The sequence below is a fragment of the Electrophorus electricus genome, chromosome 6, assembly GCF_041902795.1.
Source record: "Electrophorus electricus isolate QZ-2024a chromosome 6, ASM4190279v1, whole genome shotgun sequence".
NCBI classification, from domain to species: Eukaryota; Metazoa; Chordata; class Actinopteri; order Gymnotiformes; family Gymnotidae; genus Electrophorus; species Electrophorus electricus.
In genome coordinates, this window is record NC_137502.1 from 35970707 (window position 1) to 35985539 (window position 14833).

Below are 14833 nucleotides of genomic sequence, written 5' to 3' on the forward strand. Positions count from 1 at the left end.
CAAAATTCTGTTGATTCAATGTTGATTCATTGTTGAAATTCCAATGTTGATTTATAAGTAATTTGTTGTACCCTTTTCACAATGATTTACATTAAACATTTTTTTTCAATGTTGAAACAACAACCGACATTATTTCAACCACATTTCAATGTTGAAGGTTGGTCAAATGCCAGCTGGGCAACCAGTTACAAAATGGCATCACTGATTTCCAGGACCTTACTGATTATTCTAAGAGTCTTTGGTAATGGTGTGTGTGGTGTGCATGTGTGTGTGCAGAGACATCAGCAGAGCCCTCTCTGCAGGCAAAGCAGCTGTTGTTGAAGAGAGCTCGCCTGGCTGACGACCTGAACGATAAACTGGCCCAGCGGCCTGGGCCCATGGAACTTATCCAGAAAAACATCCTCTCAGTCAACTGCAGCCTCACACAGGCTATGATAGGTATATACACACATACACACTCACACACACACTTTCACACACACATAAATATGCACACACATACACACAAACATTTAGGAGTAAAATCAACATATCATTAACACTACCTAAAACAAGTAAGCATATTGACTTCGAACCCTCACTGCATGCAATCAGATAATCCTAATAGCACTTAATCATCTGTTTAATCTCTGTAGCTCTCTGTCTCTCTGTGTCTGACTCTCTCTTGCTTTCTCACTGTGTCACTCAGAAGAAGCAAACACTTCCTGTGATGACGAGAGCAGTGATGCTTTTTCTCCTGATCACTCCATCAGTCATCACTCTCCTCTTGGCATCACCCTGCCAACTTCATCATCTGATTCACTGCCTAGCACCTCCTCACCTGCAGAGGTACACACAGACACATATACATGTTCACATGTGCATGCATACACATACGCACTCACATAAATGCACACATACATATTTACTCTGCAATACTGCAAACTACACAGATATATTGAGTGTTCCCCTATCTTTCTTCTCTTTGCTGGTCCTTTCCCAGGTTTCTCCTCCCCCACCCCCTCCTTTACCTGTGACCACTGCTCCTGCCCCTGGGCAGAATCTGATCAATGGGACGGCAGCACCCCAAAGGCACACATCTGGACAAGTTAAGGTGATTTGTTGGCATTTAGCTAAAACTTTTATCCAAAGTGACTTGCTCAGGGGCCCAACAGTGGCAAATTGGCAGGCAACCTTCTGATTACTAGTTGAATACCTTAACCATTGAGTTATAACTGCCCTATGTTGCAAAATGGTCTCTTCAACTTCTCATTTAAAAATGTTGTTCACAGCTTTTAAGGTCTTCATTGTCACCAGAGCCAAAGGTGTCTGGATTTTATTTCCAGATTGGCTTTCAAATGTATGAAAACCAACTTTTAATTTATACAGGAAAGAAAATCAGAGGTATCAGAAAAGGTCCCTTATACATATGATTCACACAGTGAGAGTATAGATTGAACACTCCCTGCTCACTGTTGTTTGATATCTTCTCTGTCACTCATTCACTCTGTGAATCTTTTTTTCTGCCTTAACCTGGTTCTCTCTCTCTCTCTCTCTCTCTCTCTCTCTCTCTCTCTCTCTCTCTCTCTCTATCTATCTATCTCTCTCTCTCTCTCTCACTCACTCTTTCTCTCTCTCACACACACACACACTCTCTCTCTCTCTCTCATTCTGCCTCTCTTTCACTCTCTCACCTTTTCTTTCTTTTTGTCTTTCTTCCTTACCCTGACTCTCCTTTACTGTCCTTCTCTTTCTCTCTCTCTCTCTCTCCCTCTCTCTCTCTCTCTCTCTCTCTCTCTCTCTCTCTCTCTTTCAGGGTGGTAAGGCAGCTCCTGAGCGAAGTAAGAAACAGAGAGACAGCAAGCCCAAGGTGAGAAAGCTGAAGTACCACCAGTACATCCCTCCTGACCAGAAAGTGGGGAAAGAACCTCCAACCATGTTGGACTCCACCTATTCCAAACTGCTCCACCAGCAGCAGCTCTTCTTACAGCTGCAGATCATCAGCCAGCAGCAACAGCACTGCAACTACCAAGCCATCCTCCCAGCTCCACCCAGGTATGGCAGTGGGTAACACTGTATATCCTCCCAGCTCCACCCAGGCAGAGCAGTGGGTAACACTGCATATCATAGCCCAATCCAGGCAGAGCAGTGGGTAACACTGTATATCACAGCTCCATCCATTTAGGGCTCCATGCACAACACTGTATTATCCCACTAACCAGATAGAACAGGGTATTATTGTTGGCTTCACAAACTCTGTTTATTATTTATGCATTTCCAAGAACATCTGGGGCCAAAACTGACAAAAAGTTACAAATGAAATACAAAGCTACTTTAGTACTAATTACCCTGCCTTCTCCTAACGCTGGCCAAATAATCCTGCATAATAATAATAATAATAATAATAATAATAATAATAATAATAATAATAATAATAATAATAACCTTCTCCTCACAGTGGCCAGAGTACAAATACATGTCACCAGATAGCCTAAGATGCTTTCGTGCAGTATCTCCCTGCTGGAAACAACTTGGTGCCCAGATAGTGGCCAGGCTACCATTTCACAGCCTAGTCCTGACCTGGGGTTTCCAGAGTCCCAAGCATCTTTACACACCCCTTAAGGCATGCGTTTAGCTATGTGAAGCCAGCTGAATGTGCCAGCCCCACATGCCGCCAGCCCCACTGCAGTGCTGAGGACACAGCGGCACTGAGCATCCTTTATCGCATGACCCCTATTTCTGGGCACTTGGCTTTGTATGAACAGCGGACTTTCTCCAGGCCATGTGAAATAAACTGTGCCAGATAACCTGAAGAGATTCAGTTTTCCTTGTGAATTATTTTTGTTATTGATTGAAATTAAAATTAAGCAGTCTGCAATGCATATTTGTTTGTACCTTTGTACACATGTTCTGCTTCAGTTATGTAACTACTGTATTACTACTGTTTCGTTTGAATATTGGGGTTTTTTTAATAATAAAATGTATTCACTCAGGCCTCCAGCAGACCAGCAAGCACCTTCAACCAATGGCATGACTTCAGTGAGGTCCACACCACCCTCTCAACCAACATCCACCAATATGAATGGCCCAAGTCGCCACCCCATTGCAGTAGCACTTGACGCTAATCTACCACCAGTGCCCTCTAACCTGGATGAACTAAAGGTTAGTCAGGCACCCTTTAAATAAATCATGCATGAGTCAAAACACACTGCAGGTGCATTTATGCAATGTAGCTTTTAAGGTGCAATTCAGTTTTTAAGAGGTCTTTGTCAATAGAATTAAACCAATTAAACAACTGATTCACTAAATTACAATTGCAATTTTAATAAGGGTAAAGGAACACAAAAAAAACCCAACAACAACAGCAACAACAATAATTATAATGATGATAATAATAATGCATTTTATTTATGTTTTTAATCCAACAACGGCAATATTATGTCATTATACTAGTATTACACTAAATCAAAACAGACTATTATTACACTAGATTAGTAGTAGTATTATACTAGGTTAACATAGACTACTGTTACACTGGATTAGTATTAGTATTAGACTTGATTAACATTGTTAGTTATAACTACCCATAAACCATTGTGAGCCACTGTGTGTGTCTCTCTTTGGCCTGTAGGTGGCAGAGCTGAAGCATGAACTCAAACTACGTGGCCTCACTGTCTCAGGGACCAAAAACGACCTTATAGAGCGCCTGAAAAACTTCCAAGAACAAAATGGTGGCAATGCACCATTCAGTACCACAGGGAGCACTAGTGTGCCAGCTGACTCTAATACCAGCACATCCCAGTCAACATCACAGCAACCTACCCAATCCCTAGCCTCCACCACTGTCTTCAACCAGTCAGGAAACTCTGGCATGGTTGTGGCAGCTTTACCATTGGTTGCCAGTCTGGGAGGGGGTGGAGCTCAGCCTGCAACTCAGTCTCATTTTAGCGGTTCTAGTCCCTCATCTCCTGGATCTCCCACCCCCTCTGAGCACTCATTGGCTGGGATAAGCCCAGATGACCAGAGCTGTAATGGAGATGCTTTTGGAGACATGGTATGTCCAGTGTTTCATACCCCTAGACAGTGACACTGTGACTACAACCATAGACAACTAAGCTTTTTAATCTCCCCAATCTAACTTTGACACCTTAACTAATGCCTTGTTTCTTTAGAAGGATTTATCCAGTGATTTCTACTTTATGTTAGTTTTAGCTTGGACTAAAGTCATGACCTATTAAGATGGAACTGGCACAACATACAGCAGTTTGCTGAAAGTGAATACAAATGTGTACCCCTAATACCTGTCTGGTTTTCTAATAGCTGTCTCGCCCTCCTCTTTCTGCTAGGTGAGTTCTCCTTTGACCCAGCTCTCCCTCCAGCATTCTTCTCCTGATCCTTCCTTTGCAACCCCGCCCTCAGCACCCCCTGCTGCCTGGCCCCTCGCTGAGTCTGGCCCCTTCCACCTTGCTCGGGGGGGAGTGGACAAAGACAGAATGTTGCGGGAGAAAGACCGGCGCATTGCGAAGCTGACACGCATGCTGCAGGAGAAGCAGCAGCAGGTGGAGGCGCTGCGTTCCCAGCTGCAGGATCAGCAGGCTGGGGGTGGAGCTTGCCAACCACATCCACCAATCACCATCAAGGAGGAGCCTCAGGACATTCCTATGGAGGAGGTGGAGCCAGAACAGCAGTGCGTGGTGGAGGAGCAGGTGCAACTGCAGAACCAGCTCAACCTACACAGACAAACGCAGCACAGGAGGAAGAAAATGTACAGCAGGTTGCAGAACCACATGTTTTCTGCACAGCCAGAGACTTACTCCCCGCAGACCTCCCAGCAGAGCTCCTCCCAGCAGACCTTCCAGCAGAGCTCCTCCGACCAAACCTCCAAGCAGACCTTCCAGCAGAGCTCCTCCCTCCAAACCTCCCAGAAGAGCTCCTCTCAGCAGTCCTCCTTCGAGCAGGTATACTTCAGCACAAAGTTTAGGGATTGCATTATGATTACTGAGTGGAGATTACCCTCTACACTGCAGTTTAAGATTTGTCTTGCTTGTTAGTGCACTTGATTTCCACTCACTACAAACCACTTCAGCAGAGCAGGGCAGCATTGCTATACTGTGCATGCTGGAACTAAGAAACAGTGATACACACACTAAAAAGAGAAACAGTACAATGGCATTAGTAGTTCCCAGGTTAAATAAAGGGATATGAATAAAATATGTAGGAGTATGTGGTTATCATAATTATTCACACCATTATTCACACACTGAGCGTGAAAGGATGTGAATTTGATGGGATTCTATTTATTTATTTATTTATTTATTTATTTATTTATTTATTTATTTATTTAATTTCCATTGTTCATGCAGGTGTCTCAAGTGTTTGTCAAGCAGCAGTCAGGAACCCTCCCCTCGTTGTCATTGGATGTCCTTAAATCAAACTCCTCCCGAACACTAGTGATGGACAGCAACGGCAATCACTTCCTGCTAATGCTGACCAATAACAACACTGATAACCAAGCCAATGACAACCCACCTACCAACATGGCCAATCCAATCACTCTTCAGGTGCCAGGCAGAGTTTGTACTATGCCCTAAATTAATAAATATCACACATTGTTTTGCTTTATTCAATAAAATGCCCGCTAATGTCATTTCCAGAGAATGGAGTCCACACCCACCAAGCTATCCAGTCAAGCAGCATCTCAGATACCTATCAGTGACGTCAAATCAAAGCCCCTGACAATCTGTAAACAACCAATCAAAAAGGTGAGCGACAGGTCACTGCTGTTGTGCTGGATGGAGCTGTCTAATACGCCAGTGCTTGTTTAGTTTAGTGTATTTAACAGCTCAATGAAGATACACTTACATCATCATGTACTCCCATCATGCACCTGGAGAACCACTATACTTCCCTGCACTTTCAAGCACTTTCCCCCTCCGATGCATCTTCAATGTGTGTGCGTGTGTGTGTGCGTGTGTGTGTGCGTGTGTGTGTGCGTGTGTGTGTGTGCGTGTGTGTGTGCGTGTGTGTGTGCGTGTGTGTGTGTGTGTGTGTGTGCGTGTGTGTGTGTGAGAGTGTGTGAGTGTGTGTGTAAGGAGTAACCCACAAGGGCATGGGGCAGGGTTGCTTCTTGTGCAGGATTTCCAAACAGTGATGTACAGCACTGCATAGAAATGATGGGCATGGTGTCCTGCACACACGTGCTCTGCTGGCACACCTACTGTATAGATTAGTATTCTATTGCTGTCAAGAGCCAGGTTGTATAAGTGGTAGAAAACAGCATGGACTATGCTGGGGTAGGCACACTGCTCTTTACCCTATTGCTAACTGATCTAGGGAAGATTCTGGTTAATGAGGGCTATGAAAGTTAGTCTGAGCTTCTGCAGCACAAAGTAGTTATATAAATTATGCTGTGATAAATATAATTAATAGGCAATTGAGTGTAGTAATAGGGCTTATAATTTCACTAATTGAAATGCTAATGTGTCTCATAGTTGTAGATATTCCTAAAATTAAAGTTTCACTGAAATGGCCTATTAACACAATAGGGGCTAATGGGGTCACTGCCCCAGATTTTGATGTATTAGCATAGAACTATTAGTATAGCATGCTCATTAGCATGGCTAATTGAAATGGATTTCTTTTACCTTGACAGGCATTAAAACCTGAGAAACATGTCTCACCCAATCACATGAAAGCACGCTATGCGCTGTCCAATGTACAGTCATTTTTAGCCAAGGTAGATCCTGTCTCCACTAATGTTCTGATGGACTCCTCTTCAAACCAAAGAGTAAGTGTTACAGGTTAATTGTGATATTTGTTCTGTGTGTTAAAGGTTAATTGTGATGTTTGTTCTGTGTTTTAAAGATTGAGTGTGATGTTTGTTGTGTGTTAAAGGTTAATTGTGATGTTTGTTATGTGTGCTGATATATCATGTGCTATATGAAGCAGCTCAGGTAAATAAGGTTTGTTTGAGCAAATACTTAATTGCATAGTACTATGTACTTCCTGGATTTATTATATATACTGTAGATTAAAACATATAAACTGAAAAAAAAAAAAACCCATAATAATTCCAACACAGCTTGGGACAGCTACATTTAGCTATCTTCCGGCCACTAGCTGGCCTAGCAGCCTAATTGGGTTGGATGATAAAATTGTAATGATAGAATAAGATAGGTCTGGCTGAGCCTTGAGAGCTCAGGCTAATCATAAACAAGGCTATATATAGCAAAGATGCCTAAATGTAGCTGATGACCTAGACTCTGTGAGACAGCACAGGTCGGTCATGTTTGTCTTCCAAATGGCTAACAGAGCTAGCAGGTTAGCTTGGTCCCTCTACTATGGTCCTTGAGACCTTAGACTTTCATCCAGAGTGAGAAGGCTGGGTTCTGCATGACCCCTCATTTGGATTATTTTGCCATTTGAAAATTCTACCCTTCTACTCCTTCTCTAATTTTCTCTTTTCTCTGTTTCTCAATGAATGAATGTCCATCCATCTCTCTCTCCTCCATCCCTGCCCATCATCCCCATCAGAAGGAGATGCGTGTGGGTGCAGACCAACATACAGTTTTCTCTCCTTCCCCCTTTAACCTAAGGTCTACCCTAACTTCACGCCGAAAGGTGCGACTTTGCTCCATTTCTCTTTCTTTCTTGATATACATAGCTGTAGTCTTGTGTCACTGAGCGCATGTGTTTGTGTGGGTGTGTTTGCAGAAGAACGGACGCACTCAGCGTGTGGATAACCTATTTGACACCCTTGTTCAGAATGGTGGTGAGTTCAAAACAGAAAGGATCTGTTTTTGTTTGTTGTTTATTAGACAGTTGTTTATTCTTCTGTGCCATCTCTGTTTGCACTGCAGAAATCTCGGAAAATTTCAGACCGACTCCCGATCCTGCTCTGTCCTGCCTCTGCCCACATACTCCGCCCCTTTCACCAAGCTCCTCCCCTCTTCAGCTTTCCCTGCCCTCTCCTTCCATCACAGAAACCCCTCGGGAACCTTTAATGGATGGGTCTTCTGCTCATGGAGAACTTCTTAACTGCAGTGCTGGAAGTGGGCGCCTGGAGGACTTCCTTGAAAGCACCACTGGAAAACCTCTTTTGGGGGTGGAGCCTGGTGGTCATGTCACTCTCATTGATGAACTCCACAGCCAATTGTTAAGCACACCTAGTATCCTGGACCACCCTTCCTCACCAATGGACACATATGACCTTGGGCTGCCATCCAGTCATACGGGGCTAGAGCTGGCAGAATCCGCCCTCAACAGCATGGATTGGCTAGATCTTGGTTTGAGTGGAACAGGTGGGGATGGGCCAGGTGTAGTGGGCCTCAATGGACACCCTTCCACTAGTGTGTTTTCAACAGACTTTCTGGACAGTTCTGATCTTCAGCTGCACTGGGACTCCTGCTTATAACCAAATGAAACTCACACAAGGAACTAAACACACACACACACATGCAATTAACCACACACATAAACACACACACACACACACACACACACACACACACACACACACACACACACACACACACACACACACATTTGCTGTTGTAGTCAGTGCCCTTGTGGTCCTATATTGCCAAACAGCCGAATGTTTCCTGTCATACTGAGCCTTCTAGTGTCTGCTGTCGTTTCACTTGGAGTAACTCTATAAAACTACACATCAGTCCAGTTGCTTCAAGAGACCCAATTGGTTAAAAGATTGCAGTTTTGAACACCTCTTAGCCCTCATAATGTGATTTGTTTACTAACCACATTCAGGAGGTATTGGGTGGCTGAACATGCAAAAGAGATGTAGTCTCCCTCATTAGCTAACATTTGAACATCTGACAGTTTCTAAGATCTAAATCACATTGTTATTGAGCAGGCTGCCTGGTCTGTGGGGTCAGGGGTCATTGTACTATTGTCATTTTTAAGGAAGCTGTAGTTTCACTGAGGTCATTTTTAAAACAGTGAATGTTCTGACACACTAACACACAGATTCTCTGACTGGACAGCAGCATTGAAACACTAGTGAATCAGTTTTCTTGTGCTGGCTCAGGGCCACGTGGCCACGTGGCTAGGCTCTGGCACCACACGCGAAGAGCACACTTAGAGCTGTGACATCACTAAAACATGCACTGGTGTGTGCACAAGGGCCAGAGCTAACTCTAACCTATGTTTTAACATACCATGGCCAACATCAGCTTACTTTCCTTTTGTCTTGAGTGAGAAACAAATGGCTATCTATAAGAGCCAGAGGCAGCACGTATCTAGCTATGGGCTGACTCTGGCTCGTTGACATCAGAGATCCTGTATCCCACTGATGACTTTAGCCCACACATGGCCCTCTGTTTGATAACATGTACTTCAGTGCATGGTAACTCCAAGCACAAAGTGCTCATGCATCACCCAGGTGAAGAGCTACTATCTGTTCTTGTACAGTAAGGACACAGTCCCATGTACTCGTCTGTGGTGTGTAAGACCCAGAGCTTGTGTTAGAGCAACCTCAATTACAAGTGGCAAAGACTGGATATGTGACAGTCCAAGTCCAGGAACTGAGTTACATCTGTGCGTTTGTGTGTTTATAACCACTGGTGAGATATAGATTGGCTGAATTTACATAAGAGGTACATATGCATGACTGGTAAGCAGGCACACACACACACACACACACTCACTCACACACACACACACACACACACACACACACACACACACACACACACACACACACATTCACACATTTCTCTATTTCATTTTTTTACTTCAGTGTATTTACTGTGTTGCTGCTTATGCAACTCAGGATCCTTGTGTGTGTGTATGATCTGTTTGTCTTGTATGTTTGCATACATGTTAATATATGGTATATAATCATGCACAGGGGAATCGTTATTCTGTAATGCTTCCTCTCTCAGTGTAAATGTGCACTTAGAATGGCTTGGACTGTGTGGTTAAACCCGGACTGGACTTTTGCTCATGGAATGGGCTCTGAAAGCCAGTAGCCAGCAGTCCCATTCCCACTAGGTGGCTGGACATGTTATAGCCTCCCTGTCACTGGCTGTTACAGTGTGTTACAGCCTCCTTATCACTGGCTGTTACAGCTTCCCTTTCACTGGCTGGCTGGACGTGTCACAGATAGGGCCTAAAGTTTGTGCATTTATAATGTTTGTTTTTCCCTTTAAATAAATGAAAAATAAAAGTGTTTTTTTTTTTCTGCACTGATTATTAAAGAAAGGAGTACAATGTTCCTATCACAGTGTAATGATGTCATATTCACCAGAACCTTAAGACTAGAAGTAATAACTCACATTTGCTAATATAAAAGTTGTTTGCCAGTGACCCAGTTTACCTCGCTCTGAGAAGTTGAGAGTTCCAGGAGAATGTTGCATAACTCCTGAACCTCAGCACTTCTTCTCATCTGCTGTGGCAGAAGCCATCTATAGGCTATTACACTGTCTGCAGGTCAATACCTCTGACTGACACTGTCTGCAGGTAAATACCTCTGATTGACAGCGTTTGCAGTCAATACCTCTGATTGACACCGTTTGCTGGTCAATACCTCTGACTGATACCATCTGTAGGTTAATAACCCCAACTGACAGAGACACAGTGCAGAATGGGCCGGTTCACCCTGGAGTTCTACAGCCTGAACCTGCCTCAGGGCCTGACACTGGGACTGTGATAACACATGGCCTGGATGATCCTGGGGATCCAGATTGAGCAGAGCAGTGCAATGATGTCACTCTTGCCACCAGAGTCAGATTTATTTCGTTTATTGAGCTTTTCTGCAGTACAGATCTGTGTGTAATACAGCTCTCTGTGAAGTACAGATCACTGTGCAGTATAGGCGCACAGGAGCCAGGGTCAAATGATAGGTGCATTTCACAGGCAGGGCTCATGAGTGATGTTTCACTTCATTCCACACATAAATGATATTGACCCAGGGTATCCAGGGGGACAGGTGAGGTGAGATGAAATATTCTTCCATGTGCTTGTGGCCTCTCTGAAAATGCTTTCTGGTGCTGGGACACAGCAGCAAAACTGTATGCAGTAATTTTAAGAGAGACCCACTTGATAGTCTGTCCTGGTGTTTAGGAGGGCCCCTTCTGCAGTACTGTACTACTGTTTAGGAAAGATTTTCTTGCAGTACTGTATCGGGGTTTAGGAGAGACCCTCCTGCAGTACTGTCCTGTCTTGAGCATAATTACAGTTATAGACTTCTTCAAAATTAACAACGACAAGAAGATAAACAAGATAAGTTACATATAACACGACACACTTACCCAACAAATAACGGCAAGATGCTTACTGTATCCAACTCAGCATGCCAACTCAGCTCCAGTGAGTAGGGTCTCCTGGTGCTCACTAATGGCAGTGGTGATGATGATGATGATGATGATGATGATGAAGTGTGGCTGTATGCAGGTGCAGGCCAGACTCCTGCTGCATTCCCCGAGCTAACTCGCTTCCCTCAGCCTGTTAATCAGAGTCCTCATCTGGGCTAAATCATCTCTCACGAGCCTTCCAACAAGAAGGCTGTGCAGTGGTGTGCAGTGGTGGACTTCACTGAACTCAGCTTTGCGTCAGGACCAGTCGAAAACGACAGACAAGCAGACAAGACAAGTTTAAACTTGTGAAGACAGGTATGCTCTGCTTTGGAAGGTTTCTCACGGGCTGCTGTACTGACTATAAAATAACAGGTGCATAACCTACTTGGTTCATACCAGTAAAATAAGTGCTTTTTGGTTCCTTTTTCAAAAGTGAAAAGGTAAAACTTACTGGGGTTAAGATAATGGTTGGGATTGGACATAGAAACTTCTTACATATTACATATACAAATAGTTACATATAAATATATACAAATATATTACATATTACATATACAAGTAGTTACAGTACAATACACATACACATGTATTACCCATGTACTGAAAATGTATATAAACAACTGGATGTAAGTGTGTGTGTGTGTGTGCATGTTTGTCTTGTGTTTCTGTGTGTGTGTATGTGTTTGTTTGTGTATCCTGCAAATCGAGGCTCAGATGTGTGAGATGTGTGTAATGTGTGTATGTGCGTGACGTGTATGTATGTGTGTGTTAGGGGGGGGGGTGCATATATGCATTCTCTCTTGCAAATAGAGACTGAGATGTGTATGGCATGTGTGTGTGGGTACATGCATACATTCTTCTGCAAATTGAGGCTGTGGAGTGTGTGACGTGTGTGTGTGTGTGTGTGTGTGTGTGTGAGAGAGAGAAAGAGAGATGTGTTTTAAGAGCACTTCAGCTCTCTATCCATTAACAGCCTTCTACCATGTATATATGTGTGTGTGTGTGTGTGTGTGTGTGTGTGTGTGGCGTTAGCACTGTGACCCTGGTGTTAGAAGGATGTGTTTGTGCATGTGTGTGTACGTATGGTGGTAGTGCTGCCCTCGTGCATGTCTTGCGTCTCCTCTGTGCAATGGTAGCTCAGTAGATAAGGTCCTTGACTAATAATCAGAAGATTGCCAGTTCAAATCCTACTGCAGCCATGTTGCCACTGTTGGGCCCTGTTGGCAAGCTGGAGATCAGCTTCTTGGCAAAATCTTGACTGATTGTGACCCATTCTTGCCTAATCAGTGCTTGGAGTTGATCACAGTGTCTGTGTTTTTGTTTCTCCATCCTCTTTTTGAGAGTTGACCACAGGTTCTCAATGGGATTGAGCTCTTGGGAGTTTCCTGGCCATGGACCCAAAATTTCAATGTTTTGTTCACCAAGACACTGGGATATCATTTTTGTCTTGTGACATAATGCTCCTTCATGCTGGAAAAAGCATTGATCATCACCAAATTGCTCCTGAATCATTGGAAGAAGTTGCTCTTGGAGGATGTTTTGCTACCAATCCTTATTCATGGCAATGTTCTTAGGCAAAATTTTGAGCAAACACACTCCCTTGGATGAGAAGCAACCCCACACATGAATGGTCTCAGGATGCCTCACTGTTGGCATGACACAGGACTCATGGTAGCGCTCATCTTTTCTACTCCGGACAATCATTTGTCCAGATGTCCCAAACAGTTTGAAGGGGGTTTCATCAGAGGATTTTTTTTTTAATTTTTTTATCCCAGTCCTCTGCAGTCCAATCCCTATACTTCCTGCAGAATGTCAGTCTGTCCTTGATGTTGTTCTTGGAACGAAGTGGCTTCTTAGCTGCCCTTATTGACACCAAGCCATCCTCTAAAAGCCTTCGCCTCACTGTGCATGCAGATGCACTCACACCTGCCTTCTACAATTCCTGAGCAAGCTCTGCACTGGTGGTGACCCGATCCTGTAGCTGCATCCTCTTTAGGAGACAGTCCTGGTGGTTACTTGACTTTCTTGGGTGCCCAGAAGCCTTCTTCAATGCAATTGAACTTCTCTCCTTGAAGTTCTTGATGATTCAATAAATGTTTGATTCGATTACTGGTTGATCAGCTGTCTTGTCCTCATTAGCACTTTCTAGAAGCTCACTGAAATTATCTTAGCAGGCCATTTTGTTGCAGAGCTGAAATGCAGTGGCTGGAATGCAGTCATTTTTGTGATTAAGTTAATTATCATGGCAAGAAATGACTTTGCAGTTAGTTGCAATTCATCTGATTACTCTTCACAATCTAGAGTTAATGCAAATTGGCACAAAATTGCCACAAATTGCCCCAAAACTGCAGCAGCAAACTATGTGAAAAAAAAAAAAAAATATTGTGCTAGTCTCAAAACTTTTGGCCATGACTGTAGAGTACTGGAGTGGTATTGGAGTCTGGTACTGTAGACTGATTCTGGAGTTTGGTAACTCCTGAGGATATTTTGCCTCTCCATGACCTCCAGCTGTACTATCTCATGATGGTTGGAGGCAGCTGAGTGGGGCTTAAACAGAGGAGTTGGGAGAGAGCGCCCTCCTGTGGTCTGTTCCATAGCTAACTATACGACATCACAGGCTCCCATTTCCTGTTCTCCTCGTGTGTGGCGGTGAGGGGGATATATCCATTAGCTATAATTGTTTGCCAACTCAACCCCTCCACCACACACCCACACACACACACACACACACATACACACACGTGAGCACATCACTGCTGATTTATTTGGCAGGAGAATATTTCAGAGAGTTTGAGCGCTTCAGCAATGACAATGTTTTGGTTTCTTCCCCTTCAATAAGGCAGAGCTGCATTTCCTGCTGCAATTTCTGTCCAACATCTGTCCAGCAGATGGTGCTGTTTTCAGCCTGTGCTGCCTGCTTCTGGAGTCCCAGGAGGGCTTTATTAGCCCACTGAAGATGGATGGCTCAAGCTCCTCTGCTTCGCCCACTCCCTGATCTGCTCAGGATCGCTGGAGTGAGAAGAGGTGTGTGATCGGCAGGTAAAAGTTCTAGAACTGTCAGGAAAAAATGAATGAGCTGGACAAAAAAGAACACATCTGTTTCACGCCATTCGACCTGCTGTCTCTCAAGTACAATCAGACAGGGGTTAGTGTAGGGGTTAGTGCTGTGCTTATTATATTCACACACACTCAGACAGCTATGTAGGGGTTAGTACTGGGACTACTGGACAATTGCCAGTTTTCCTTGCTTCTATATCTCATATTTAATATTCTGTATGTCTGTCTCTCAACTTTTGCTGTACACAGGACCAGTGGAGAGACTAGTGGGGCTGCAATTAGCCCTCTAGTGAGTGTATTTGTGACTGTGAGTGTGTGTGTGTGTGTGTGTGTGTGTGTGTGTGTGTGTGTGTGTGTGTGTCTGAATGTGTGTGTGTGTGTGTGTGTGTGTGTGTGTGTGTAATTGTATGTGAGACTGTCTGTGTGTGTAGTTGTATGTGAGACTGTATGTGTGTGTATATAGTTGTATGTGAAACTGTGCGTGT

General features: G+C 43.9%; 1 protein-coding gene across 25 annotated transcripts in view; it reads left to right on the forward strand.

Moving 5' to 3' along the window:
* LOC113589459 (peroxisomal membrane protein PMP34) overlaps positions 1-9095 on the forward strand; it is a 35082-nt gene extending 25987 nt beyond the window's left edge. For 23 of the 25 annotated variants that reach the window (XM_027029134.3, XM_081716700.1, XM_081716699.1 and 20 more), the window contains 13 exons: positions 277-438; positions 689-828; positions 983-1093; positions 1796-2034; positions 2973-3141; positions 3611-4033; positions 4326-4937; positions 5343-5540; positions 5634-5741; positions 6632-6766; positions 7513-7599; positions 7693-7750; positions 7839-9095. In XM_027029134.3, the coding sequence (XP_026884935.3) occupies positions 277-438; positions 689-828; positions 983-1093; positions 1796-2034; positions 2973-3141; positions 3611-4033; positions 4326-4937; positions 5343-5540; positions 5634-5741; positions 6632-6766; positions 7513-7599; positions 7693-7750; positions 7839-8392 (2996 nt within the window). In that variant the 3' untranslated portion in view covers positions 8393-9095. The remainder of the gene's footprint in view (positions 1-276; positions 439-688; positions 829-982; positions 1094-1795; positions 2035-2972; positions 3142-3610; positions 4034-4325; positions 4938-5342; positions 5541-5633; positions 5742-6631; positions 6767-7512; positions 7600-7692; positions 7751-7838) is intronic. The other 2 variants (XM_081716712.1, XM_081716714.1) reach the window with 2 other exon arrangements.
* The last annotated feature ends 5738 nt before the right edge of the window (positions 9096-14833 follow it).